Source organism: Elaeis guineensis, chromosome 4 (assembly GCF_000442705.2).
Source record: "Elaeis guineensis isolate ETL-2024a chromosome 4, EG11, whole genome shotgun sequence".
NCBI lineage: Eukaryota > Viridiplantae > Streptophyta > Magnoliopsida > Arecales > Arecaceae > Elaeis > Elaeis guineensis.
In genome coordinates, this window is record NC_025996.2 from 62,333,826 (window position 1) to 62,359,948 (window position 26,123).

The 26,123-nt window shown below is 34.3% G+C and overlaps 1 protein-coding gene across 1 annotated transcript; it reads right to left on the reverse strand.

The window, feature by feature from the left end:
- Positions 1–14,365: 14,365 nt before the first annotated feature.
- Positions 14,366–24,497, reverse strand: LOC105034847 (uncharacterized). Its single transcript, XM_010910156.3, has 7 exons — positions 24,226–24,497; positions 23,960–23,990; positions 23,857–23,875; positions 23,505–23,605; positions 17,452–17,550; positions 15,290–15,465; positions 14,366–14,654 (listed from the first exon to the last, which is right to left on the reverse strand). The coding sequence occupies exons 1-7, from the start codon at positions 24,421–24,423 to the stop codon at positions 14,568–14,570; spliced, it is 711 nt and encodes a 236-aa protein (XP_010908458.1). The 5' UTR covers positions 24,424–24,497; the 3' UTR covers positions 14,366–14,567.
- Positions 24,498–26,123: the final 1,626 nt, after the last annotated feature.

Below are 26,123 nucleotides of genomic sequence, written 5' to 3' on the forward strand. Positions count from 1 at the left end.
CCGGGTCCTTGTGCCCCTGGAAGAGACATAGATATATTTTTAGAACCGTTGATCGAAGAGTTACAATATTTGTGGGAAGAAGGATGCGAAACGTATGATCATGTTGCAGGAGGCATCTTTCACATGCATGCAGCACTACTTTGGACAGTTAACGATTTTTCTGCATATGGCGATATTTCTGGATGGTGCACAAAAAGGTATAAAGCATGCCCAACTTGTAACGATGATATTACATCGAACCGTATTCGTGAAAAGATTTGTTTCACCGACCATCGACGTTTCTTGCCAGATGATCATAGATGGAGGAGAAGTCTTAAGTTCAATGGCAAGCATGAATGACGTACGCAGCCAAGATTCTGATCTACGGACAATATTTTAAATCAGTTATCCAACCCACAGGATGTCATATTTGGTAAGGGTCTGGCTAGCCAAGCAGGGGTGCGAACAAGTATCGAAAATTGAAGAAAAAGGAGCAAGTTGTTTGATCTTCCATATTGGAAAATGCTTCTTCTTCGACATAATCTTGACGTCATGCATATTGAAAAGAATATATTTGATAATGTATTTTATACAATTCTCAATATCGAAGGAAGAACGAAGGATACCGTGAAGGCTCGTCTTGACTTAGAGGATATGCGGATTAGAAAGGAATTACATTTAATTCGACGGGGGAATAGACTGGTGAAGCCATTGGCATGTTATATACTGAACCGAAGAGAGAGAAATCAATTTCTTTCATATTTGAGATCAGTGAGGTTTCCTGATGGATACGCCTCAAACTTGAAACGATGCATCAAGTTGAAAGATGGGAAGATCGTCGGGATGAAAAGTCATGATTGTCATGTGCTTCTACAACATGTGCTCCCAGTTGGTTTGCACGGATTGTTGCCGGATAATGTGTGTGATGCGTTACTTGATCTGAGAACTTATTTTCGAGACTTATGTGCGAAGACATTGAGACGAAGTCAGATCGACATATTGGAGAAAAAAATTATCATTACTCTTTGTAAGCTCGAGATGATATTCCCTCCCGCCTTCTTTAATATCATGGTGCATCTTTCTGTTCATCTTCCACATGAGGCTAGATTGGATGGACCAATACATACAAAATGGATGTACTCAATTGAAAGGTAATTACATGATATTGTAATATTTATTATTCATTATTGTATTCTTATTATATGTGATATCAATTGACAATTTATTGAATAGGAAGATACGAGAATACAAAAGTGCCGTCACTAACAAAGTACGGCCTGAAGGTTCAATAGCAGAGGCACATGTTATGAATGAATGTCTGACATTCTGCTTTATGTATCTTCGGAGAGTGGAGACCAAATTTATAAGGCCACAACGGAATATCGATGTTGATGAGATTCTGACCGATGGATTGTCTGTGTTCTCCAATGTTGCCCGACCATATGGTAAAAAAGATTTTCGAATATTGACACCACAAGAAATGGATGACATGCATTGGTATGTGCTAAACAATTGCGAGGAGGTAGAAGCGTACATAATGTGAGTATATACATTTAATTTTTATTTGTTGATATATCAATGAATGTACATGGACTCTAAATTAAAATATACATGGTATTACTGTATCACTTCAGTGAGCACGAAAGTGAGCTCAGAAGAATCAATCATACATTAGCAGCGGCACGACATAGGAATCAATTCGCATCATGGTTTGACGAACGAGTAAGTTATGTTAATGTTCATCCATGATTAAAAGTTTATTTATATAGTATTTATTTTGTCAAAATTTAACCTGTTAATTGTTCTTTTAATTGTAAATAGCTCAGCTACGTATAGATAATCCTAACTATATCAGTAATGACTTAGCCGCACTTGCACGAAAATCTGACAGACGTGTATCAGTATATTCAGCATGCATAGTCAATGGTGCGCGGTTCTTAACGAAAAATCACGATCGCGATCAAACCACACAGAATTATGGAATAAGCGTGGAGGGCGAGCACAAGGATGAAATAATAGATTTTTTTGGTGTTCTGCATGAGGTTATAGAATTGAGATATAGTGATCTTCGACGGATTGTGTTATTCAAGTATTGATGGTATGACTTAGGACGACACAGACCAATTGTTATAGATTCTCAACTCGTCAGTATCCACACTGATCATGTATGGTATGAAAGTGATCTTTATATTTTTGCAAAGCAAGCGAGACTAGTGTGGTATATTGATGATAACAAAATGAAAGAGCCTTGGTGAGTTGTAATAAGGGCTCAACATAGGCATTTGTTTGATCCCGTACTTTTCACATGCCCAAATGATAAAGATCTAGAGAATGAAGTCTGTACAATTATTGAAAATAAAGCATATCAAATGCAAGCACCAGATAATATATTAGTGCTAGATGACACGGTTGACATAGAACAATTACAAAGAGACGACTATGAACCTGAGGATGTTTCTATTGTTGGATCATCGATAAGGGCACGGGCATGGGCACGAGCACGATCCAATAATGACTTCATTAACGACGATGATGATAGCACTTCAAGGTCGAAGTCTTCTATGACTCCCGTCGAAGACGACTATATGGACACGAGTTCAGAATTTGAGAACAATAATTAAGATGAATAAGTAATTCAATTTATTTTTTTTGTTACATCATGTAATACTTGAATTTTTTTTTATTACGTGCTGATTTAAATTATTTTAATCATTGCAGCATCATGACTAGTCCTGGACGTAGACGTTCACGGGTAGGCAGCAGGCTTCGCTTGATGATACACATTCTCACTTTAGCATTTTGCATGATGAGTCAGAGGATTTAGATGAGACTCGATTGTCCGAGTCCACAGAGCAAACTAGTGCTCAGCCAGAGCTTGTCCAGCTGGAAGTCATGGCACCGCAGTATCATCCCCTTACAGGTACATCTCTATCAATTTATAAATCATATATATTTTTTTGTTATATATATTTAGTGATACATGATATATGTTCATTTCACCAATTTTTACATGCAGGAACACAGCATCGGCATGCAGTGCATGATCCTAGTAGGGTCTTGTTTTGGAAAAATATTGCATACGCACAATGAAAAGCCGAAGGTACAAATATTTCGAGATCATCCGATTGGCACAGAGGCTAGTATCGTTGCAAATGAGATCAGCTTGTATATGTGGAATCATTTTTTGTGGGCTGCTGAAAGTTTCAAGCATGTAGCTCCTCATACCATGATGCTCTAGTCTCTCACATCAAGGTAAGAATTAAATTTGGATGTCTTGCATATCATTACATGATCCATATTATTTTTGATTATATAAATAAATTTTTTATTATATGAATAATTTTATGTATTTGCTTTTTGGTACGATGACTATGTAGGATAATATTGATAATATTGACTTCGAGGATTGCACCGACGAAGAAGTGACGGTATGTATTCTCAAAATGACTGCAAATAGATACAGAGATCGGCAATGTAGGATTCATAAATACTGCAATAAGCTGCAGGCGAAGGAGATTGATCCTGTGACCCAGCCATATAGAAATTGGACTGGGTCTAGTGACGATTGGCAGTGATTATGTGAGTATTTTGGAAGTGAGGCATTTCAGATATGTCTAGTGTTTCAAGTTATTTTAATTTTGTTATGCCCTTTAGTGGTTATAATTGTATGTATTTTGTAGTGATGATCGGAGGCGAATAAGATGAATAGGAGTAAGATTGATTCTATTCACACGCAAGGAAGTGCCTCTTTTGCACAGAAAATGAAGAGGATGGTACGTAACTATATTTGCAATCATACGTTGTAACTTCTTATTAAATATTTATATTATTTTGATATCTTTTTTCTTCTTTTCTTTTGTTTGAATAGGGACTATCCAGAGTCGACGCCTATGCTAAATTCTATCAAAACAAGAGTGGCGAGTTCGTGACTGAGGAGGCGAGGCAGCATCATGTAAGTATCATTACTCTACATTTTGAATACTTTTAAAGAGTTTGAAAAAAATTTATGATTTTATTTGGTTTATTGTGAAGAAAAAAATGTTACAATTGAGAGAGCAGGCGACGAGGAGGTTGGATCTGACGATGATACTGGATCGCAACAGGTTTGTTTGATGACAGATGATACGATTTTGGATACCATCCTCGGGCGGCAGCTAGGATCTGGTCATAGCATGCGATCCAAAAAATCACGCAGTTCATCATCCGGTCAGTCTGATGATGCATTGGTGCCAGAGACAATTAAGACATCCATGAGCATGATGCAAGATCAGATTAGTTACTGGATGAATCGTAGTCAGACGCTCGAGAGGATAGTGGCTGCGATGGCGGGATGGCTCGGTATTGATGCTTCTGAGTTAACATCTCTACAGTCACATGATGCCGCCTCTGCACACCATCGCGATACATATCGGGTCAGGGATCGACGTCTGGAGAAGAAAACGAGGCCAACGAGCCAGATCATACCTAGTTTGTAGTTTTTTTAAATTTAAAAGTGTATGGACTTATATTTTTGTATATGACAATGAAGATTATAAAACTTTTTGCTACTTGGAATTGATATTTTGAATTAGAATATTTCTATTGTGTTAATATATTATTATGTAAAATATGTTTGATCTGAGAATTTATATTTGAGTAGATTTTTTTTATAAAAAAAATAAAAATTAAATTTTTTATTTAAAATTTAATTTAGCGACGAAATATTAATTTCATCCCAAAAAAAATTTATGAATCCAAAAAATAAAATTTTTATTATATATTGCGATGAAATTTTTTATTTCGTTGCTAATTTTGCGACAAAAAAATAATTTTGTCGCTAAAAGTATTACATTTTTGCGATAAATTTTTTATTTCGTCGTAATTATCGCGACGAAATTTTTATTTCATCGCACAAAATTATGATGAAATTTTATTTCATCGCCATTATTGCGACGAAAAAAATTATTTCATCACCAAAATTATGATGAATTTTTTTTTGTCGCACAAATTACGATGAAAATTTATTTCATCGCAATTATTGCGACAAAATAATTTTTTTCATCTCCATTTTTGCGATGAAATAAAAATTTCATCATCATTTTTTACGATAAAATTTTTTTTTCGTCGCAAAAAATTATGATGAAAAAAAAATTTCATCGCAAAAAATAAGAAAATATTTTTTTAATCACTATATTTAGCAACGAAATTATTTTCGTCGCTAATATTTGTCATGAAATTCAATTTTTATTATTAAAATAAAAAAAATAAAAAATAAAAAAATATTTTTTATGATGAAATTATTTTTCATTGCAATTTTAGTGACGAAAATTTAAGCTCTTGCGACAAAATTATTTTGTCGCTAATACAGCAATTACTTCGTTGTCTAGGTTGACTATTTTTTGCGATGAAATAAAATCTTTTCGTCGCTAAGGTCTTTTGCTACGAGGCTTTCTCTACAAATTTTTAGCGACGATATATTTCATCGCAAATACTTTTAGCGACAAAAAAATTTCATCGTAAAAAATTAAATTTTTTGTAGTGAAAAGACTATTTGTATTCTTTAGATGGAGCCAATTATTACCAAAATAAGTGACAAACAATCTTGCCAATTATTCAAAGAAGAAATAGACTCTAGTTGGAGTCTAAAAAATCTGATCTTGCAAATTTTTTGAGAATGATAAAGAAAGCGATAGAGAGCAGAGCATCTGATGCCCCTTGCAACCTCATAATAGCTCAATAGCCTTCAAGATAATCTAGGGGATCAGTGGAACCATCAAATGATTCCATCACCGACATCTTAAACCGAGAAGAAATTGATTCATTTAGAATTTTGTGAGCAAAAAGAGATCCTAAGTCAAAATCTTGCTTACCTTAGGAATGATTCTCAAGTTATACTTTTATCCATTTTTTTTTTCAAGATCTTGAATCTTTTGTTTAAGACCTTTCTCCCATTATGGTTTTCTACTTGTTTAAAGTAGATTCTCCTTCAAAAGATTGGTCAATTTGGGTGGGGTGATGATCAGGACGAAGATCTTAATATATTGGCTGATGATTGTGTTGAGATAATTAGGCTTCTTAAAGAATCGCCTCTTGTTATTATTCTATGGTACACTGAAGCTATTGTACTATGGTAGTGAGAGCTTGAATTTGCTGAACCAGAAAACTAAATTGTTATGGATCAACCAAAATTGGAGGTTGAGCGGTTTCTAGTGCACCTCCTAGAGAAGATGGTGCAGGTAAGGAATGATTCTGTGCCTTCTTGTTCACCATTTTCATAAAAATCTTTTGGATAGTTCTTTTTCTCTAGTGCCAATCTGTTGCTGCAAGGCTCCAAGGAGAGTTGATGAAGTCAGTCTTGAACCGAGCTGAAGAACTATTAAGGATCAAGTCGATGGAGATCATAAATGAACCTGCAAAAAAAATTCTAAAAACTGATGGGGTACCTTCTGGTTTAAGATTCTCCGATGCTTAAGTCAGCCAGGGCCTTGAGAACAGATAGTGAAAAGTAGAAAAGTGGAAGGCAAGAAGAGTAATCTTGAATAGAGAGAAGTTAGATTTCCTTCTATAGAAGAATTGAAAAGAGTTCAGCAAAGTCTGGACTCTGTGAGTTATGATTTAGACTTACCTTCCGAAGAGTATCATGTCCCTCTTTATATAGAGGGAGCTTGTTTAGGCCGTTAGGCCATTAAAAGAATTTGTCAGACTATTAGAAATTTGTTAGGCCATTAGTTTATTATAACAAAATGGCCAACTGTATAAGGATCATGGGTTGTTCATCCACATGCATAGTAGTTATAGCATAGCTGTAAGGTAGTTGTAGTAAAGCTGGAGAGTAATTGATTCATAGTGATTCTGGATGACATCGATTCTTAACTGATGTTACTGATTGCAGATCGATAAAAAACTGAGCTAATCACAATGCCCTATTGAGGGCCAATTTAAATGAGTTCAGATCGGCATGTAACCTAGCGGAGAGCTAAACCAGATTGGTATTTAACCAACCTGATCCAGAAGTCAACTTAGTCAATATAACTCTTCATGGTATCTTTCTTGATGTTGCCACGTGACCAAAAGTCAGCTAGATGCACCAACAAAATGATTCCAAAATAGAATTTTTAATTTTATAAAGAGAGGAAAAGCAAAAAGAGAGACTTTTGTAATTACCTACACTTATAGCTATTTTCGCATTTATATAATCATACTTCTTTAAGTTTTATTCACATTGTTATAGTTAAGCCATCCCAAGCAGCACATAGCTCTGCTACATACATAGATTTGGGCATAAAAGAGTAGAACCAACATAAATGACACATCTCAAATTGTTTCTGATAACAAATCCATCATCAGCTTGTGTTCGCCATGAGCTCTAACAGATTCGGAAAATAATTTGTCCCATTTAATTTTCCACCATAAAAGCTTGGGCCATACCTCGTTTAACAGAACTGGGAAGTGGAAGCAGGTATCAATTTCTCATCAAGCTCGTTCTTAATCTTTAGACATGGGAATATTGATTTCTATGGGCATTGAATTTTCAAAAAAATAAAAGGATAAAATTCTACCAAAGGGGGCAGGTTTAGTATTATTTTTCCAAGTCCTAGATAGGGCTTCAAGTGGCAATAAAATTTGCTTTATATATTATTTTACTAACATTAATTATATGTTAAAAATACACTACAATGATGTAATATCTATGTAGAAATATAATATTATATATTAACATATTAAAATTATTTATTATATAATATTCTATTATTTATATTGTACATTTTTGTATACTAGATAATTATTATATTGTTCAATTATTTTATTATGATATTAGCATTACATTTATCATATTATTTTAATGAGGTTATAATTATAACAATATTATAGCCAATATATTATATTATGCTATAATAAGTACATTTGCATTGTTTTTATAATCATTGTAATAATAATAAAATTAGTAGCCACATTCCTATCATAATATATAATTATACTAATATAATAGCAATAATGTATAGTATTATAGCAGAAGATAAATATACTCTTATATAAATGATATTAATAAAAATAATTAAAATATTAACATTCTTCAAAACTATTATGTATATTACACATTATATTATAATATTACTTGAACATAAGATATTATATTATTATATATTATATTTTTGTAGTAATTATTCTAGTGTCGTTAAATTAAATCTCATTATATCATTATTAATATTATTGATATCATCATATTAATCATATTATATAAAATTGAATTAATATAATAGTGTTTTCTAATTAACGATATTAACAAAATATTATCTTATCATCATAATGCCTCACAAAATTAATATCATATTGTTTATATATTAATAATATGTTATTTGACATTGTACCTGATTTCTTCTAGTTCCCATACGTGACATGTATCTATCCCTACACAAGAATCGGATGAATCATTCTAATCATTCCCAACAATTTTCCCAGACTACATTCACGTGTAATTGCTGAGAGTTATTTGAGAGTTCCATATCCATGTGAATCTTTCCTTATTTTCATTGTAAGGTATAAAAACTTGTAGAAACCCTTTTAGTAAAAAGGTAGTTCAGAACAATCTAGTGGTCACAAAATTGGCACTATGTACGTGAAGCATAGAAATTGGAATAGCTATATCCTTACATGTTTAGTTTGTGATCAGAAGCAGAATTGAAAAGAAATTTGGACACTAATGGAGAGTAAGAATTAAATTTTGACACATTGGAACATTCTCGTTCTCTCCTCAACTACTCTCTCCAACCAAACAATTGAACACTCATTCCCATGTCAATTCCAAAGTCCAACTCCCCCATACCAAACATAGCCTAAATTCGTAGGTGCATGCCCCAAAAAATAAGAAAATGTGAAAGCCGATTCAAATCCAACATTCTCAAGTAAGAAATTCATGCCATTGAGACTTCAACAGGTTATGGACCATCTTTACATTAGGTTTTCAAGACAAGGTAGTGTGTAAATCTGTCTTCCAACTTTCGTGCCAGCTTTGGTGTCTATAATAATTTGTAACAAATTCTACTAATAACGTGAAATTGATTTAATATTTTAGACCCTTAGTTTCTGTCACACTTCCAATCCACGATCATGGATCCAAGATCATGACAACCGCCATACATTCATAGAGAACTCTCCTCATAAGCATGCAAAATATTTTAAAAACAATATCAATGCATTACAGTAAAATAAATTAAATCCAAAATTTAACTAAATTCAACTTTAATTTTTCATAAATTTTTAACAATATTCAAAGATCTTACATCAATTATATCTCAAATAAACATCATAATAAATCTATGTTGTCAACTTTTGCTTTTAGGTCATTCCTAAAATAATATCTATGTCTGCAATTAAGAATCTAAATCTGAAAAATAAAAAAAAAAATAATGAGCTTGACAGCCCAATAAATAATGAAGATCTCAACTACATATTTCAGATATTATCATACGATATGATATTCAAAAATAATGTCATGAATGAATATAAAATATATTTCAAGCTTACTTAAGTAAAACAAATATTTTCAAATATTCACAATCATAAACTTGATTCGAGTCAAAACATATATATCTCAACAGTCTGAATTACGATCACACTTATCCCTATGGCAAGACTCAGAACAGAAATAGTGAGCTTATTCAGAGTACCAATGCATAATCTCCATTGGTAGAGTCCAGAATCTAATACACAATCCCTATTGGTAGGATCCAGAGTCCAATGTACAATCTCCATTGGTAGGATCCAGAGTCTAATGCATAATCTCCATTGATATGATCCAAAATCCAATACACAACCTCCATTGATAGGTTCCAAAATATAGTTAGACTGAGAGTACAAAAATCCATTCCGTATTAAAGCACTTTTGCAATATAACATATATATCATAATTTCATGTATATTCAATAATAAATTCATAAATTATAGTATTTTAAAATTTTCAAAATTTCAAATCACTTTTCGTTCATAATTCAGTTTCATAAACCATGCATAACTTAAAAACTGATTATTTATTTTTAAAATAATTATAAAATATTTCAAAAATACAGTTCATTACTTACTTTTTACAGAAGACTGAAAGAACATATTGATTAATCTTAAAAGGATTTTTCAAAACTTATTTTTTAAAATTATATTCTTTCATTAATTTTAATTCATAATTAAATCAAAATAAAATTTCAAATCAAAGCCTCCATCAGAATCAACTCAGACTCAAAGAAATGAATCAGATTCATAAATCATATAGAGAGAAAATATCAAAGAAGAGAGAAATCGTCAAGATGGAACAGCACTAATCAGGTGATACTATCCGATGATCCGATCGGTCTAATTAAGATGATTTAATTAAGTCATGATTAAATTAATATATAGATGGTCCAACAAAATCATAGATTGATGATCAATTCTAGAGGTATCCGATCAGATCAAGATAGATGCTAGCACACTATCCAATGACCGTGGATCAGGACTTTCTTTGTTAAGATCATATTAGAATCATTAAAAAAAATCCTTCACTGGCTAATCTTAGAGAGATGACTTCTAAAGAGAGATCCATCAAGAAAGAAAAAACTCCATAAAAAAAATAATAATTTTAGAGAGAGAATTTTAGAAAAAGAAAATAGAGAGAAAAAATTAATTTTAGAAAGAGAAAATAGAAAAAAAAATTTTGACTGTCTAAATAAAAAAGTGAGATTCGGACTCAGAGTAAAGAGAGAAACTCTCTCTTTTTCTTTCTTTCTTCTCTTTTTTTTTTTTTTTTTTTTTTCTTTCTTTTTCTTTCTTGTTCATGAAACAGATGACCACGTCCACGTTCTTTCTTTCCATGGAACATGAGCATGGAACTCCTTTCCCCTTGTTTTCGATACCAAGGAGGTCTTCCTCCCTGCCGACAACACCAGTGGCCAAAGGAGAAGGCCACGACGGCAACCACTGGCTTGGTCCAGTGACCGACGACAGCTAACTGACGACAGAAAACCACGAACAAAGTATGAAAAAACATAAGAAAGTAGAATCTGACTTTTGAGAAAAATCTCAACATTAATTGGTTAAAATCCAAGCTTTAACAACTATAAAAGATTGAGGGGATGAGGTTTAGATGATTTACCTGCTCTTTGACAAGAACTAGTTTAATTTCCGATTGCCAAATCAAGATTAACCGCCGGCAAATGGAGAGAAAAAGAGCGGAGAACTCCGATGATTTTTCGGTGAAGAAGAATCAAAAGAACGGAGGCCGTTAACTTGACCTCAAAGGAAAGAGTTTTAAGTTCATTTTTAATTCAATTTCCTAATGGGATTAGAACTCTCGTTGGGAGGATGTAAGAAAGGAAAGAGAACTCCTTCAGAAGTTCTGTCTCTTACCCAACTTCCCCAACACGTGCAAAATTTGCACGTACTGCTCTTGTTTCCCTTTTTGTTTTTTTTGTTTGTTTGGGTCTGGTATGATTTTGGACCGGGTATTACAGTTTCCTTTTCCTCTTTGATTCTTTTTTTTTTTTCCATTTTTATATTTGGCAATGGGTATATTAACAGTTGCTCAACAAGTGCATATCTAGGTTAAAAGAAAGAAGGATCACCTACACTATAATTACTTCGGTTCCAGTACCATCATCCAAGATTCGAATCCAAAACATCCAGTTAATAGTGAAAGGAGTATGACCACTGAGATAAGTCCTGGTTTATCTCAACCCGCGTATAATTATAAGCTTATCAAACATAAATCCATGCTCAGCCCATTTATTTTATATCAAACAATCCAGTTCATCAGACATAAAACGAAAAAATAAAAGAAAAAAAGTATGCAAAGATCACAAAGAATAAGATCAAACTTAGCATCAAAATTATTATCTTAATCATAAAAATTAGAAATTTTGGATATAATACTATCATAAGCTAATTAAGAATAAACTAGGTAATATGTAATTTCACACTCCAGAAACTTGTGGCCCGCCTTGTTCATCAGTTTCTACAATCCCTTGTTTTTTCTAAATGAACGCATCCATGTAGATACAATCAGAGAATTATCAATAATGTTGGGGCTGGTAGCCAATTGGTTCCCAACCACTTCACCCCCGATGACCACTCTGGTCGGGGCTAAACCGGAACCTTCATTTTTAACCTGATTCATCATAGGTCATTTTTTATTCAACTTAAATTTGAAAGAAAAAAAGCTCAGACCTTGCCATACTTACTTTCAGCAAAAACAGCTTCATGGGTTTTAATTCTGGTTAACTATATTAGATAAGCGCTACACCCAAAGGCAAAAACTCACACAGAAGATCTTCAAATTAATTAGAAGCTAATAAACAGAACTGGCTGCACTTGGTATCTTCCTCATCAAAGCTAATTCAGCTAGAAAAGAAGATGTCCATCAAAAAAAGAAAAACTAGAAAAGAAAGATGAACAGAGGCATCTAATAAGCCACAACTAAATAATAGGCAGAATGCAAATCTAAGCTCGGGTTTGAATCGCTCACTAGCTAGAAGTGGTCAACCTGAAATTGGACCTTGTCTTGAGAAGGCACTGAGATTGAACACCCTCTTCATATGACAAAGTCAGACACATCAGCTCTAAGCATGTTTGCAGCATATTTATCTATGCTCATGATTCTAACAATGTAGTAGCTGGCAGCTTCAAAAAAAGAAAAAAACAATGTAGTAGCTGGGAAATGCATTAGTTCTAAAGAAACAATGACAAGTGTGAACATGTGCATGAAACTAGGAAAATAGAATAATAAAAAAGATAATGAAGGGGAAAAAAAAGAAAATATATATATGGTGACGAATATGTGTAGAAAAACAGGTTGACCGATGGAACAATGGTAGGAAACATTGTATAACATTCATCTCTGCTGTGCCAATAGATAAAATTTATTAGGTACAAATATAATTGATCATAGCTGTAATTCATCATAAGCAACATATAAATTTGTTTGCTAAAAGCTGAATGCTAGCATTTGTAGCCAGATGATCTGAATCATAAGACTACACCATGCCGACTTGCCAGCAGGTACATTTCCTTAACTCTCCCGAGCCAGTTACTTGATAGCTTCCAAGAAAAGTAATCTCTTCAATGCATGATTGTACCTTCACTGTCTCACATCTCATATGGTAATTATATATCATTTATTTATAGAGAGTTGGGTACAAGTACTTTGGAAAACTATGAAATTTTAACAAGCTTCAGAATTTTAATTTTAATTATGATATTCACAGTCTCTGTCTCTTTTACAACCTCTCACTTTCTTTAAAAAATCACAATATTTCGTGCTAAAGAGGTAAAAAACAAACAAAAGTTTGGACCTGAGAGTCATCAAATGCAACTTAATGACACAAATTGTGCGAGAGACAACCATAAAATCAAGTATATTTTCTCCTTTCCAGAAGAGTTTTTTTTTCCCCCCTAAATTCAATAGTGGAGAGCATTCTTATGTTTTCTTATTTATAAGAGTTATGCAATACATATCCTTGTAGCATTTATCTTCTGCAAGTAGGATGAACACAGTGCTCTTGTCTGAACTATGATATTCTTCTGTCATCATGCCTGCTTTTTAGTAGCAGGAATCCTCTACCTAAGGTAATGGAACTGCTTTAGAGACTCCTAGGTATCTCGGTTCCCTGCTTCTTTAAAGCTTCCTTATGACATCCAATTGTCCGCACCTGCACCCACTCCCGCTCCCATACCAGCTCCCAATTCTAGCAATTAAGGCCTGCTTCACAAACCAACAGACCATCCCAGTAAAATATTTTGCTAACTATTTTGTAGCACCTAACCTTTGTGATATTGGGACCCATTCTCTTAGTTTAAAACAACTTGTCAGTTTCTTTATGCACCCATAGCCTCTAAACCACATGCATCAAATGGTCATGCATTAAGATATCACAATTTTGCTCTTCCTATAGCAACCTTCATGCTTCGTATATGGGAGGAAAAAGGAAAATCCACCAGAATCATAACTTGAAGTTCCCAGACCTTGCTCAACTATTTTGCTCCATAAATTTTCCACACACAACCGCTGTCCAGGAATACCTCCTGAAAGACCATCTCCTAAAACATCTGGAGCATGGTACCTTCTCGGATCATACCAATGTTTCAGACAATTAAGAGAAAGATCTAAATGTATCTCCCATATGCTGGTCCACAACTATTTACTGCCTGGACCAAATCAATATTCCCTTGCTTCCTTATAAATTAGACTACTATATTATTATGAAGAAACCAGTTGCAGTGCAATCCATTAAGACAAACTAAATTGTACATCAGTCAGATTAAAAAATAGTATTTTTGAAAAATCATAAGGTCTCAATAAGTTGGGTGAAGTGTATGTCAATAAAGATAGATTTACACATCATTGTTTAAGATATTACTGTTAAAAGCACATAACTACATACGGTGCAAAAGAAAAAATGTTTGCTAGATGATCAAGTAATAGGATTCAACAATAAACAGATCCTTGATAAACAAATAGCCAGTGAATCAACAAAGAGTTTGACAGGCAAACAGAAACAGTTGTAAAGTTTGACTGCTTGATTATTTAAACCTCAAAAGTGGTGGAAGAATACTAGATACTTGTGGAAAGGTATGGAGAATACAATTCAAGCCCTGCCACTCCATTCATCATAGAACTCTGCTAAGAAATCCTGCATGAACTTGTGCCTCCTCTCTGCCCTCTCTTTACCAGCCTGAAATTTTTCAGTCAGTGAATCCCAATAAAGAGGACCTTGCATGTTCTCAAAATCCATGCAAGCACATATCCTACACTATAACAAACAAGAACGACACTAACACAACACCATTGTTGGTTCTAAAATTGAGAACTAGCCATAAGCATAATCAATTGCAACATGAGGATGCAACAAAGGATAGCTTAATTTTCAATCACAACTTATGGATACAGGCAGCTGCTTGTCTTTTTGAAAATAACAAATGATGCTAGAAAATTACAACACAAAAAGATAAGACTTCAATTTAGAAAATTCTACAATTAGCATATGCATGTGCACATAAATACAGATATAATTATAATTATAATGATGCATCTCATTCCATTAGGGTTATTTGGACATGAATTGAAGTGCCAATGGACCAAGAAACCCCACATTTCATATATCTGTTTTGTGAAATCAATTGCCTTATCCATTATAAGAGCTCATGCAAAAATTGAAAGGGAATCCTATATATGAGATGCAATACCTTTTAAAACTAAGATATTCATGGACACTTGAAAAATATCTTCATGCAAATTTCCCGTTATGTTGTTAAGCTATAAAATTCTCTGTAGTATATGTAGCAAGTTTCATGTTTTTCATTTATCTACCTTTGTCTTCATCAAATCCTTCAGTTTGAAAAGTTTCTCATGGAAATGATTAATTGTAGTCTGCTTTCCCTCTTTCTTCATATATGCTTCCTTTGATAAACCCTGTCGTGGTAATATCTCAGGATCATGCAGTATTTGGTTCGTGCTTCCACCAAATGTGAAGCATCGAGCAATTCCTGAAACAAATTAAATTAATTAATACATGCTTATCCAGAAGAAATGCTCTATATAGTAAATGGCTTAATTTCTGATGCAGAAAATAAAGGTTCATAGGCTAAGAAGTGCACATAATTTCCACTATCAAGCTCATGACATTCTTTATGGGTCATTCAAAATGTCTAGGAAACTCCATGTAATCATAAAGTGTATCACCCCAATAGCCAAGGAATACAATGACAGATGATTTACCAGACTTGTCATCTGACAGAAGACATATATGGCTTGCTACTCCAACTAAGTATGCAGGCTAATTAAAATTGAATACCAAACCTATTTAATGATTCTGCAGAAATCTATTGTGTTCATTCAATAAGCTACAAAAGACTTCACATAACCATAGACATTGTGAACTAGCAATTTCTTACTTAACTGTAAAATCATCATGGTAAAAGGAAAAACCTTACTTCATGTCAGTGGAGTGACTAGTAGGAATGTACAGCTTCAGAATTTTTGGATATATGACAATAAAGAGCGTAAACAATGTCAAAGCAACCAAGCATACCAAATGGGAATTAAGCCAATGCACATAAGCATACACTAAAAAGATGCAATAATTTATAGTACTCAACGAGTTCCAAGAAAGAGGATACTTTAGCAATCAATATATGAGATACCAGATGGTTTATACTAGTACCATGCAGGAAATGAAGGCTGGCTGAACCCGTGTTTCTCGTTGAATTTGAATACTAGTCCTTATGCAAATTAAGAGATCCTCACAATTGGAAGGAAATGAAGTTAATATAACCATAACCATAATAACTAAACCATTCCCAACTATTTGAGGTATTATCATTAAACAACTTCTGACTATTTGAGGTTTTTCCCTTATTCCTATTTAGAGCAACCTGCAGTGTTATAGCAAGACTTTCCATGTGCTTTTAAACAACTTCCACCCTTGTTAGCTTAATTCTTCACCTGTAAACCCTTAGGAAAATAGATTACCTCTTCTGACTGATTCCTTATTAGATCTATGTTGCACATGCCCATACAGATCAATTTTTTGTCATCACTTCATTCATATAATTGGTGCAACTCCTAGAATTCTTCTAGTACACTCATTCCTTATACCCTTCTTAGATTTTCCACACATCCAGCTCTAAATTCTTATGTTTGTTACAGTTAGCTTGATTTGTTGGACCCCCTTTATTGCCCTACATTCCTAGCCACAAAACATCAACCAAGTTAATGTAAGCACATAATATGAAACTAAAGAAATGAAATTGATGAGGTGGATGTGAGCTTAAACAAGAAAGGAAAATGTTCAATTTTTGAATAAGATAAATGCAACCTAGAAATTTTTATTACTAATGGATAGTACTAACCTAGGACCAGCTGAGATGGAAATATCATGCACAGCAAGAGTAAGAAGCTCAAGGAGGTTTGCAATTGACTGGAACGCTATCTTAAAAGGATAGACCAATAGAGACGATAAGCTGGATGGAAGTTATGTGGAAGAATTTTTAAAACTTGCATGAACAGAAAATTATCCCTCGATACAGATGAATGATGAAAAAGGACTGGAAAGATCTTTACCCAAAAAAAAAAGGACTGGAAACATCATGTTGACATGGGAAGAAAGGTCTTGCAACATTAAGATAAATGTTCAGTTCTTGGTGAAAATGTGATTTTAGATAGATAGAACATTTCATAAAAGACATCTGAAAGGAAATTGATCTAAGTAGATATCATTGAATAAGATGACGTAAAAGCGGTGATGCATAGTATGAGAGAATTTTTGCACTTAACAACAAGAATATATCTGTAAGTATATTGGAAACACTAGACTAGATATGAAAGGTGGTACAAAAGTTTAAACATTATTCTGATGAAATACCATTAATAATCCTTTCTTATCAACAAACATACGCTTCAGCACAAAAAATATGGCATCTAGTATTCAGCTTATAACATATGAATTTTACTTGCAGGTCCAAAAAACTTACCAATAGCACCAATTGCATCAAGACGGTCAGCATCTTGTACAACCCCAAGTTCAACGGAAGAGTTGACGAATGATAACTGTGCAACTTCATTTTTGAAACCTGAAATTGAAAGTTACAGAACTGAATTTTTATTTAGAAAAAACTATCAACACCAAAGAGAACTGCAATCCTAATCTTTATTTAAAAGGCACCTGTGGAGAGGAATGAACATGATGGTAATTTTATTTAACAGGCTAAAAAAGATTTACAAGCACTTCATAAAGAAGGGTTGCATAGGTTGGACAAATGTCCCTGTTCCATAGTTGCATAAAAGCAAAAATAGAAAAAAAAGGGAGAAGAGCACAGGTCTTGGTGCAACTGTAAGGTTGTTCCATTGTGATTTGGGTGTCACAAGTTCAAAACACTCTAACCCTCCCCAGACACCGAAGTAGCGGGAGCCTTATGCATTGGGATGCCCTTTTTTAAAAGATAGGAAGAAGAAAGATGCTTGTACAGGAATGCAAGTCCCAGATAAGGCCCTAGAATATTACTTGATCTCGATGCCCCCAAGTACCTTTATTTCCATATCAATGGGATAATGTCAGAAACTATTCGGTGCCATGTACTGAAAAACTGAAAGAAGAATCCCTTATAGGAAAAGGGGAAAAGGAACTTGATTTTTTGGGGGATGGGGGACGGGGGACGGGGGTGGAGAAGAGAGCGGGAGGGGGTTGGTTTATGAGGGGGTTCCTGAGGGGTGAGGTGGGGGGTCAATTCAATAGTACTAATAATAATTTGCCATGTTACATGAGAAATAGTATATGTTCCATTCCCTCCGTCAACTACTATTCCAACTCTTCAATTTAAAGGAAGAGAAAAATGATGTATGCTAAATTGATTGGTTGTCGAGGAAGATTTATAGGAAAATCGGGTTTTTGTCAAGGAAGATTTATAGAAAAACTGGGTTTTCTCACAAGTGAAATGGATTACTAGCAAACATGCAAATGCTTTTATAAGAACAAGTGCAAAGACAATTGCAACCTATCTACCACAAAAATCAGGTCCTCTTTATATCACTTCCACTATTTTTCTTCAAATAGAAAATTAGAATATGGGGCAGAAAACACATTTTGTAATTTGTTTTGTTTGTTTTTGAAATTTATTTCAATGATTTCTGAAAATTTTGAAAGTAAATTTTCTTTCAACTCATTTTCTGAAAAAATGACATCATACCTCCATCACACGCACAGCAAAAACCACCACCATGACCATCACTGCCACCATTACAGCATCGTGTTTTCTACCATCACAGCTAGAATCCACCACAACTACACATCCATGGTTCTCATTACTGCTAATGCGGTCACACACCATCATCACCAATATCACCACCAACAGCACCATAGCTGCACTACAATCACTTACATCACAAGCACCCATGCCACAAGACACCAACCATTGCCATACCCTCCAATCTCACAAAACGTACTATGTTGTTTTCTAATTTTAAAAATGAACAAAATGTTGTATCCAATATCCATCATATATGATGAAAATGAGAAAGGAACGAAAACGAAAGGCTAGAACAAAGAGCCATGCAAAACCCAGTTTCTAAATTCCTTAAAAAATTAACAATATCTGCATCCTACTCCCAAAAAAAGGATTGAGTTGCATGCATGGCCCGTGCCTGCTTAGGATCAACATGGCATGTGCCATTCAATGCTGGCACTTAGCACAAGCATGGTTTGGCACGTATAAGCACAGATCACTTTGGGCATTTTATACCCATGGTATTCTTGGCATATCCCTAATCTTGTTACAAATTGTTTCATTCATAAAAACAAGAATTTAATGCTAAATAATGTCATGCAACCAAGAAATGAAGCACATACACATATCGAATATTTTACAGCATATCATTTAATCTAACATGAAAGCCTAACAATGAGTCAGTTATCATAATTTCTTCTTAGGAATCCAACAATTTAAAGAAGGGAAAGGCATGGTTTTCTAACAAATGATTTGGGTGGCTATTCAAAGGTCTGTTCCCTGATTAGGAAAGTGATTCCAGCAAAACCTAATAAAAGGTCATAGAAGCCAGCTGTTTCAGGAGGTTTTTCTGGATTGCAGATTGTTTAAGAATAACAGTCAGCCATGGACCTTTCTCTTCTTATCTTATTGTTGTTATTCCTTCCCAACTCTGCTTAACTTTTGTTCCATTACTCTTATTCTACTGTTTATTTCTCTCTTGGTCTCTCTTCTATCCATCTCTATGCATTCAATTTTCCCCTTTGCTGTGACAAATAACAGCTTTTTACATAGCAAAATACTACTAAAAGTGAAAACTGTATAACATTTGCTTATAATGCGTTTTACAGCACATGAAATTATATGCTCTAAAATTCAGAAAACATCTTGTGGTACACATGAACATTTTATAAAATAAATGATTCCACAAGCTATTATTAGACAAATAACTTATTTTGAAGATTAATGATATATTCATTAGTTAATCATGGCTTATAAATAAAACATTCAAAAAATACAAAGCTCATGATGCTATTTGGTACTATAAGTGTTCATTTTTGTTGTTATTGTTTTTGCCACTTACTTTAGCATGAATCAACAACATATGAATCAATCTAAAGTATATAACCTTTGAATATATGAGCTCTATCCAGAAACTTCTGAAAAAAAGTCTATATACTTTTTTAAATGTCAAAAGCATATGAATAGCCAACTATTACTGCATGTCAAACTGGATGGACAAGCTTTGTCGGTAGTAATCAGAGAAATCAACTCATTAGGAATGTTTCCTATGTTACAAAGACACATCAAGCTCCAAGATTCCATGTTATATATGTATCCAAGTCGAATACATACTAGACACTTGGATACTTGTCATTTTTTCTTTAGCTGCAACAACAGGGCAGACCCATCACAATATTGCTAACAATGATCTTTTTCTTCTTTTTCAAGATTGGTCATGAATTTTAAAAAAAAAAAGGACGTCCCAATGCATAAGGCTCCCACCACTATAGGGTCTGGGAAGGATTAAATGTGCACAACCTTAACTGTACATGCAAGAGATTGTCTTTGTGTTTCGAACCCATGACACCTAGGTCACAAGGAAGCAAATTTACAGTCTTTACCATTGTGTCAAGGCCCCTATGAAAATAACTGTGGAAATGTCATTTTTTAAAATCCTTGAGCTCGTTGGGAACTTTGGATAAGAAACCCTAAAAGGTAATATCTTTTTTTATACAATATATTTATTAGTTAAAATTACATTTTTCTATGTATTCCTGTATCTCCTTTTATCATCTTGCTGACTAGAAACATGGAAGAACCTCATTCTTGTATCCATGTCTATGTGATACTAGTGCTAACTCACCCAAGTTGCCATTTTTCATTCACCACCTCTCTTATTCACTTCCTTAAGTCGACACCACCATGGATATGTTAGCAGTTTTAATTTTATTCCAATAATATTACATTTTTAATCCTTCTAATAATTGATGCATGTGATGAAACTATGCAGATTAAAATTCCAATCCAATAGTATCCTGGGTTTTGTCCATCCATAGAACTTCAAATATCAAATTTACACACTTTTCCAATCAGACTAGTATGTTCAAACATCTACCAGGAGCTCAAGTACTCATATACTTCTCCATGATAGTATCACAGGTGGATTTCCAAAATTTCATCCCTGGACACAAATTGATGTCTACACACATTACACATGCTTTGCAGTCTCCAAATGTTGCCTTTTTCCCCCATTATCAATCTCTTCTATGTGTTCTTCTAGGTGTAAAATATATAGATATGGCTGATAGCATCCCATAGGTGGATTTCCAAAATTTCATCCATGGACACAAATTGATGTCTACACACACTACACATGCTTCACGGTCCCCAACTGTTGCCTTTTACCACCATTATCAATCTCTTCTATGGGTTGTTCTGGGTGTAAAATTTGTGCATATAGCTGCCACGCTTCAAGTCTCAGCACTCTATTGCCCACAAATAGTAAAAGTAATAGGTGGCCATGCTTGGGTATGTAGTTCAGAAATAAGGAGCCCATATATCAGAATATCAACATATCGCTGTCCTGAACTTTAATAGGATAACTTGGTGATGAAGATCATTTTTCCAGAGATCTAGAAACTACCTGTTCTTCCAAAATTGATAACAAAGAAGGAATTTTAAATTTACCTTCCTCCTTGGCCCTAATAAAAATAATTGAGTCTTCAAATTTTGATGGTACTCAATAGAACTGTTCATCCATCTACTTCATGCTATCTCCAAGTTCTTCTGATGTCAATTGGAAGCCACCGAAAGGACACTTGATAATGCTGGAGCCTCTCATCTCAATCAGCATTTGTCACCATCTCTGCATCTTTTAAAGATATTATTGAGCATGGGATCTTTGGATACTCCTATATGAACTTCGACAAAACTTCCAAGGATCATAGGCAATTACTTGTAAATAGACAGCTCCAAACCAAATACAGGTCTGACTTGATCTCTATTTTTCCAAACTATGACATGTACAATCAGCAAATGTCACAATTCAACTTCAAATAAATACAAATCTGCCACTGCAAGGATCTGTGCAACCGATTTATGCAATCTTTTTGTCAAATCTGATAAAAATAGCATTACTTTTCTGTACAGCAAATATAAATCTCAGTAAGGAGTAAAATTGGTAGAAGTATAAGTGGAGAAGATTGATGAGAAGAATAAGAAAAAGTGAAAGAAGAAGAGAAGGAAACAAAGGAGCATGCAATCATTTCCTCACTAATACCTAAGCATACAAGTCAAGAGAACTACCCAAATCAGCCTGCCAGTAGCCCTTTTCAATATGGCTAAACTGGTCGCAATTTCTACTCTACCAAGGACTCTTCAGGAAATATACAAGCCCTCAATAGCCACCCTAACCCTCAAATAAACAATCTTGTTCAGCCTTTTCCTCGAACAACTTCAGGACCCTTGAGAGGAAAACATAACTGCTGACAAATCTCTATCTTAAAGGTCTGTATCCATATCACCAAGAAAACCAGCTTTTTATTATGAAGGAGAGAAATCTCTACTTTTTAAACAGTTATAAGAGCAAAGGGGAAACTTTTTCTTCCAGTCCTATGTCATTAGAGAATAGTTTCTTGTCTACTCTCCTCACCCCTCTCATGACTACACAGGAGGGCAAACTAGCACCAGTACTAATTTGGCTGTTCTTCACTTTGTAAAAAAAAAAAGGTCTTAGTCTCCCATCTTCAAAATATTTTTCTTGGTGAGTTACTCACTGCTTGGACAAATAAGAAGTCGAGTATTCTCTCTTTATTAAGGAAGAACTCCAGCAACCAAAGAGCTTGTTTGACTTAGCTACATTACATCCAACTACTGCATTTTCTTTGATCCTATTCCCTCATTTTGTGATGAATAAACTATGCTTTTTAAAGCTAGCAATTATGATGACTGCTCAAAACATAAATGAAGCGTAACAACCTAGGACATCACTCAAAAGGGTTAGCAAGAAGTAGCGAGCACACAAAGAAGACTGTGCACTATGGACAGCCTTCTGTTTCCAGTCAAATTAATAAAACAGAGAATTTTGCATGAAGAGACCACTCTGTATTCAACTTTCCAAAAATGAGTTTTTCTCTGGAAATGGCATATTTTGGACTACAACGGACCATGACATGCCTGCCCGATTTACTACCATAATATCGTAATTACATACACATCAACCAATACTCTGCATGCATCAACTATTGTAGTGTGCATCCATAAGCAAAATGTATGCATTCATACAATGACAGGAGCATCTGAAGAATTTCGTAAAATAATAAATAAATAGTCATTTTTAGCTCCAAAAAAAAAGGTTTTTTTATTGCAAAGTGGGCTTTAGAATAACTATCCTGGACTGTACTAAACTTCTGAAGACATGATACTTTGAAATAAAACCAACAATTGTTTCTCTACTAAAAAGAAAATCCAAGTGCATAATACCCCTGAAAATTGGAAAACCATTTTAAAGTTGAAGCTAGAAGTCACATGCAATAGAAGCGTACCCATTCCTTTTATGATCCCCAGTATCTTCTCCCTTTTGCTTTCCTCCAACACCTCTACCTCAAGAAACTTCTCCACAATTGTAGTATCCTCGACCAAATCCCTACATGTAAACTTAAACAATCAAAGCAATAACCGGAAGTGAAAAAAAGTCAAAACCGTCAACAAGAATTTGATGGTGAAGCAAGAAAGAACACCATCATCACAAAGATCAAACATATTAAACAAATAGGAAACCAGAGGAGCCACCAGCAACACCTCTCTCATGCAAACACTCCTTTAAGAACAACGAAACTGGACATGGAAATCAGCATCATCTTGAAAATTGATACAGGAAAAATAAAGACTACTCACTTGGTGTACTTGTAATCTCCTGCGGCAACACCATTTATAAATTAAGAAAAAGGAAAAAGAACATCCCCGAAGCTTAGTAAATAAAATGTAACATGTTCATTACCTATGTCATGGAGAAGAGCAGCCAGTTCGACCTGGTAAAGAGACAGAAAAACAAAATTTTAGAGATTTTTTCATCAACAGAACAACGTTGTCATGTCACAGGAAGCCATCAAGCCTCCACATGAGCTGAACGAAACTCTCCTAATTTTCTCATACAAAGTTAACTGAAAATTGGGCTATCAAGTAGCAAAATCAAATGAAAGTAGACAAGAATAAAAACGAGCTTGTTGATTTGGGCACCAAGAATCTAGGGGGAACTTGTCTTACTATCTCCAAGCTTCGAGGGGAGGAATCCAAGCCCTCTTCTTTGGCGAGGGAGAGGGCCAGGTCGCGGACGCGGAAGGCGTGGGCCGCGTCGTGGGAGGCGTCCCGCCCTCCCATAGTCGAAACCACCAGCCTCTCCGCCTTCCTCACAACCTCTGGCTTCGTCGCCGCCATCTCCTCCCGTCCCTCTCTCGCCGCCATCGACTGGAAGAACGAGGATCACTCGATTGATCGATAAGAGGAAACATTCGTTGCGGAGTCCAAGCCTGCAGACTCCCGGGGAGATTTTCTTTAAAAATAAATTTAAAAAAAGACAAAAACTATCAAGTTTGGGTCAGTTGTTTTAAAAAGTTTAATTAGTCTGTAAAAAATAATAATTAGCCATCAAAATTTAATTTTGGTCGCAACGTAGCCCTGGCATCCTTGATAGATGAAGAAAATGACTAAAATATTATTATTTTAGATAAATTGGATTGTGACTTTCATACGGCTTCAAAACATTCATCTTCTATAATTATCTATTTATACAAATATTAAAGCAGTTCATCCTCTATCATCCATCCATCTATACAGATCTTAAAGTATTCCATCATTTATTATCCATCCATCTATACAAATTTTAAAACATCACATCTTCTATCATTTATATGCTTGCATAGATCTTAAAATATTTTATACTATGTCATTCATCCATCTACACAAATTTTGAAGTGCTTCTTCCTCTTATCCTATCCATCTACATAAATCTCAAACTATTTCGCTCTCTCTTATCTATTTATATATAGAACTAAAAATTGATTGGACTAGATCAGGTTTCACACCTGCTCGAGCCCAGTCCGAACCAAATCAGGTCGGCCCAAATTTATTTTTTGGGTCAAATATTAGATTGGTCTAAATTTATTATTTGCATCACCTTGGTATCACCTACAATTTAAATGGCCATGGTAGCTTGTCTATAGTTTTGTAAACCTCCATCAACATGAAAACTAAATGATCAATATCTCACAACTGGTAGCACATAAATAAAACTTCCATGGATTTCATGACATACACGTTATCTTGAATGAATGGTTTAAATTTAGAGTTGCTTAGGTTTTCCATATCCATAAGATGTTTATAATTAAATGCAGATTTTTACATAGATCAATCATAAAAAGTCATATATTATTTAAAAATTGGAAAGATTTGCTTACAAAAGTCACTAAACCATGAATACTAACAAAGCAATTGGACTATTATTTTAAATATTTTAAAACCAGCTGACCAGTCACTGGAACTAAGGCACATCAAATTATACTGTACATAGGATACATATTTTGGAAGATATAGAGTGACATCCAAAAAGAATTTCTAATATGCATGATCCTGATCAGTATAAAGCCAGGCTCACGGATCACCGCTTCCAGAATCCTAACATTATATCTGTATGTTGCATTCATTATCCAAATATATAGTGCTTTTTCCATATCTATGCTATGAATGCTAGAAAGAAGAGTGTACAACACCACTGAAATTGGTGCATGCTACATCAGAACATATAGCCATATTTGAACTGGAAGTGAATATGTATGCATTTTGGAATGTAAATCCATGGATAATTGCCAAAAGGAAAAACTTGCTTGAGATGCATATTGGCATATGGCACAAATATAGTGATCTAATCAATGCTAATGGGACCTCAATAGGGTGATGGATCAAGATTAACTTGTAACATATGAGCAGGAGATGGACATGTTTGTTGGTGCCTCAACGATCTACACCCATACCAGAGTAAAGAAGAGGCCAAAATTAGGTCTGTCTTTCGCATAGTTTTATACAAATATTGATGAAAATGCAGTTAGTGCCTGTGCATATAAAGAAAAAAAATACAATCCGTTCTCTAATCTAATAATGCAACATCT

Coding starts and splice junctions, on each gene's coding strand:
- LOC105034847 (XM_010910156.3), bottom strand. CDS start 24,423: ATGGCGGCGAGAGAGGGACGGGAGGAGATGGCGGCGACGAAGCCAGAG. Junction 15,466..17,451: donor TGATGCAATTGGTGCTATTG/GTAAGTTTTTTG, acceptor AATTTGTTTCAG/GAATTGCTCGATGCTTCACA. Junction 14,655..15,289: donor AGGATTTGATGAAGACAAAG/GTAGATAAATGA, acceptor GAAAAATTTCAG/GCTGGTAAAGAGAGGGCAGA.